The 5,000-nt window shown below is 45.8% G+C and overlaps 1 protein-coding gene across 2 annotated transcripts in view; it reads right to left on the bottom strand.

The window, feature by feature from the left end:
- LOC116054993 (solute carrier family 13 member 5-like) overlaps positions 1-5,000 on the bottom strand; it is a 31,962-nt gene that overhangs the window by 1,733 nt on the left and 25,229 nt on the right. For both annotated transcript variants that reach the window (XM_036008773.1, XM_036008774.1), the window contains exons 8-9: positions 3,808-3,911; positions 861-982 (exon numbers count right to left, since the gene is read on the bottom strand). In XM_036008773.1, coding sequence (XP_035864666.1) covers positions 861-982; positions 3,808-3,911 — 226 coding nt within the window. The remainder of the gene's footprint in view (positions 1-860; positions 983-3,807; positions 3,912-5,000) is intronic.

The raw sequence follows: 5,000 nt of genomic DNA, 5'->3' as shown, positions 1-5,000 counted from the left end.
ACAGACAGACAGACAGACAGACAGACAGACAGACAGACAGACACACAGACAGACAGACAGACAGACAGACAGACAGACAGACAGACACACACACACACACACACACACACACACAGACACACACACACACACACACACACACACACACACACACACACAGAGAGAGACACAGACACACACACACACACACACACACACACACACACACACACACACACACACAGAGACACACACACACACACACACACACACACACACACACACACACACACACACACACACACACACACACACATATGCACACACATACGTACACACACACACACACACAAACACACACATACACACACACACACACACACACACAGAGAGACACACACACACACACACACAGACACACACACACACACACACACACCACACACACAGAGAGACACACACACACACATACACACAGAGACATACACACACACACACACACACACACAGACACACACACACACACACACACACACACACACACACACACACACACACACAGACACACACACACACACACACACACACACACAGAGACACACACACACACACACACCACACACACACACACACACACACACACACACACACACACACAGAGAGACACACACACACACACACACACATACATACACATACACACACACAGACATACACACACACACACACACACACACACACACACACATATAGACACACATACACAGAGAGAGACACACACACACACACACACACACACACACACACACACACACACACACACAGGGTCAGCAGGTGTTGTGATGGTGGTGCGTTCAGGTTCGGGAGGACCTTGAACTCACCTCGCTGCCTTTGGCCAGAGCGAAGCCGCCTCCCAGCAGCAGCACGATGTTCCACGGCATCTTCTGCTGAGTCACCTGCCAGGTGAGCAGCGCGGGGGCGGGGCCTCGGCACACTGGGGGCTCTGATTGGATAAAGAAATGTTTCAGGCTCAACACCGTTCACCAGACGTGAACACATACACACTCCAGGTTGCCAATGACGTCAACCATTTCTCCCCAATTCATGAATCACACTTCTGTTTCTGGGTTAGAAAACGTTATAGCCGTGGCCGGGTTGGCTCAGTGGGCGGAGCAGGCGCACATCTCCAGGTACAAATAAATTAAATCAAACTTTATTGCTGATTTTGCTGCTATTTTCTCTAACAAAAACCATCATGCAAGAATGAAATCCCCCTTCCGTTACCATGGTTACAGAGCCGCTCGGCCACACCGTGTGTGTGTGTGTGTCCTGGCACTGTAGCCACATTACCACGCCCATGCAGCCCCACCCACGGACTGCAGGGGGTACGTGTCCCCCTAGGGGTCCTCTGGAGGACTGCAGGGGGTACGTGTCCCCCTAGGGGTACTTTAGAGGACTGCAGGGGGTACATGTCCCCCTAGGGGTACTTTAGAGGACTGCAGGGGGTACGTGTCCCCCTAGGGGTCCTCTGGAGGACTGCAGGGGGTACATGTCCCCATAGGGGTACTTTGGAGGACTGCAGGGGGTACGTGTCCCCCTAGGGGTCCTCTGGAGGACTGCAGTGGGTCTGTGAGATATTTAACTAAATATTTAATAGTAACAAGGCTGTTGTCCAGAACATTGTTCCTCTTTGTGGAGACTTTTTTTCCTGCCAAAAATGTGACATTTGTGTCTCCTTCTTTGGACCTAATCTATCCTTCCTTCCTTCCTTCTACTTACGTTTCTCGCTTTTTTCTTCTTATGTCACTGTTTTTGAAGTTTTTGATACTATTTTGACCTATTCTTGCCTTCCTTCCTTCCTTCTTTTTACAGTTTGTCTCCTTTTCTCATCAGCATTTAAATGTTTTTCAGTAAATCTTTCGCTGACATACAGCGCTGTATTGTTCCTCTTTATAGAGACTTTTTTTTTCTACCAAAAATGATTAGCGCTGGTCAGGGGGAACTTGGCTTAAATAATCAATTCAAAAGGAGTACAACGTTGAAAACAGTTTGAGAACCACTGCTCTACAGTATTACAGTTGGTCTTTTTTGTCACTGTCTGTCTTCTTCGTTTGTCCGTGTTTCTCTCTGTTGATACTGTACATATTGTCCGTCTGGTTCTCCATCTTTTCATCTGTTTTAACTCTGCAACTCTGCAATTTAAAAATGTTTTCATGGCTGTCTGTGATTTTACTTCAGGGTTTTCCCTTGCTCAAAATTGGCCTTTGGGGGAACACATAAAGCAGGAAATTTAGAGGGTAAAAGACTTCAATTCCTGCATTCTGATATATTATAAGGCACCAATTTATGGTAAAAACGTCTATATTTATGGCAAGGAAATCACAAAATTCTGGTGGCAGGTAACAATTTAAAATACAAAATATAATGGAATATTATTATATCAGTAGTCCAGCAAGGGGGCTTTCACATCAGGGACACGGGCTGGATACGACAACACACAGCATGAACAAGGGTTTTCTACATACTGTTGATCAGAAATTATCAGTGATGTTGAATATAGCCTACAGTGTAACGGACCACCACAGTTCATGCATACATGTGAACCGCGGATGAATTGCAGAGTTTAACCTACATAGTGTAAAACGTGACACTACGTGAATGGGGCACAGCAGAAAGACGGAGCAGAGCGACGCTGCTTGTTCAGGGTTGTCATGTGTACTCCTATAGGCCTACACTTCACATCCCGTTACATCCCGTTACAGGCGTTAAAACCAACTGTACGAACGAATTAGACTACTAATTAACGCGACGAGATGTTTGTAACCGGTAATGAAACTGTGTCAATGTAATACTGATGCCGTCAGACGGCTGCGTGGATGGACAGCAGTCGGAGCTCCGGCGGAGCTCTGCGCCCGTCAGCAGCGGCTTCTCGCTGCGTAGCCGGTCCCCCAGAGCAGCACGGTCACCTCGGGCGACATGCTTTGATTTTGACTGAACGTCCCAATTTGAGTAACGTCTGATTGGGTCGGTCGACTTTATTTGTTATTATTTATTTGTATATTAAAAAAAAAAAAAACTCTGACCGGCCCCTCTGGCATTTGCCAGAATTGCCAGATGGCCAATCCGCCCCTGTGTGTGTGTGTGTGTTACCTGTGTGTGTGTGTGTGTGTGTGTATGTGTGTTACCTGTGTGTGTGTGTGTGTGTGTGTTACCTGTGTGTGTGTGTGTGTGTGTTACCTGTGTGTGTGTGTGTGTGTTACCTGTGTGTGTGTGTGCCTGTGTGTGTGTTACCTGTGTGTGTGTGTGTTACCTGTGTGTGTGTGTGTGCCTGTGTGTGTGTGTGTTACCTGTGTGTGTGTGTGTGTTACCTGTGTGTGTGTGTGTGTGTGTGTTACCTGTGTGTGTGTTACCTGTGTGTGTGTGTTACCTGTGTGTGCCTGTGTGTGTGTGTGTGTGTGTGTTACCTGTGTGTGTGTGTGTGTGTGTTACCTGTGTCTGTGTGTGTGTGTGTTACCTGTGTGTGTGTTACCTGTGTGTGTGTGTCTGTGTGTGTCTGTGTGTGTGTGTGTTACCTGTGTGTGTGTGTTACTTGTGTGTGTATCTGTGTGTGTGTGTGTTACCTGTGTGTGTGTGTGTGTTACCTGTGTGTGTGTGTTACCTGTGTGTGTGTGTTACCTGTGTGTGTGTGTGTGTGTGTGTGTGTGTTACCTGTGTGTGTGTGTGTGTGTTACCTGTGTGTGTGTGTGTGTGTGTGTTACCTGTGTGTGTGTGTGTTACCTGTGTGTGTGTGTGTGTGTGTGTGTGTGTGTGTGTGTGTGTGTGTGTTACCTGTGTGTGTGTTCCTCCAGCAGCTGAGGAAGCGTGGCGGCTCAGATGGAAGAACGAACAACAAAACAGCAACAAACAGAGCGACGGTGGCGTCAGTGACGTACCTAAACACACACACACACACACACACACACACACACACACACACACACACACACACAGAGATGTCATTACAGTTTTTCTCAATTGTTTACACACAAGTACAGGTACTTGAGACACAATGACCACAACATGTGACTCATGCACCAACCCCCTGAACCTATTCTGCTAAACAACAAGCACAATTCCTGCTTTACACTCAAATTGCAGTTCTAAAATACACTTTTTTCAAAACACACTGCCATTCAAATATGCACACTGACTCATCCCATGGGCAAACACCTGTCACACAGTTTTACAATTAGCAATCAGAGCTTAAGCATAAAAGGGCAACAGGTGAGCTCTTCTGTTTTGGAGAATATTTTTCTGCCTGGAGATGGAAAGCGTATGACCGAAATCCACAAACGTGTATACCCCTTCTCCAAGATATGGAAGACGCATGTGGAGATATAGCAGTTGATGCTGTTTATGGCTGGATTCGCCATGCAAGGCGATATTCCCCCGCTGCTTGGCCAGGGAAACATTGTTTGTGATGTGGATGAGGTGCTGTGGCCAGACCCAAACACAAGAGAGGATGCAGCATAGTTTAAAAAAAAAACAAAAAACATTTCTTTACTGTAACTGTATACAGTAAATTCTTCTGTTGTTTTGTATGTAGACCACTGTATGTGCAACTTTGTGTTGGTTGGGATGTACACTGTGTACATTGTTTTTGTGGGAAAATAAAATATATTTGTTACCGTGTATTTGTGTGCTCTGAGTATAAAAACAATATTCTCAAATATTTTACAACACACTTATGTATGTACTGACTGTAGTAAGTGTAACACTGAACAAAAAAAAAGGGCCTAAGTCAGGGGTGGCCAACCGGTTAAGTATAAAGAGCCACAAAAAAAAAAACGCACCATAGTAAAAAGCCACACAACACATGCACGTCCACACTACAACAGCAACAGTGTCTTCCAGATCTGATGGCAGTCATAATACATAGCAGTTTTCATAGTTTTTTTTCTAACTTAGGTTGACTCAGTGGGAAACCTGACAGTCTTTGTTATCCATAATTGTGTTGTTTTGTGGCAATTGTGGCCACTCGA

This window comes from Sander lucioperca, chromosome 13 (genome assembly GCF_008315115.2).
Source record: "Sander lucioperca isolate FBNREF2018 chromosome 13, SLUC_FBN_1.2, whole genome shotgun sequence".
Classification (NCBI taxonomy): Eukaryota; Metazoa; Chordata; class Actinopteri; order Perciformes; family Percidae; genus Sander; species Sander lucioperca.
The sequence above is the reverse complement of the archived record's forward strand: the minus strand, read 5'-3'. Positions and strand labels throughout refer to the sequence as shown.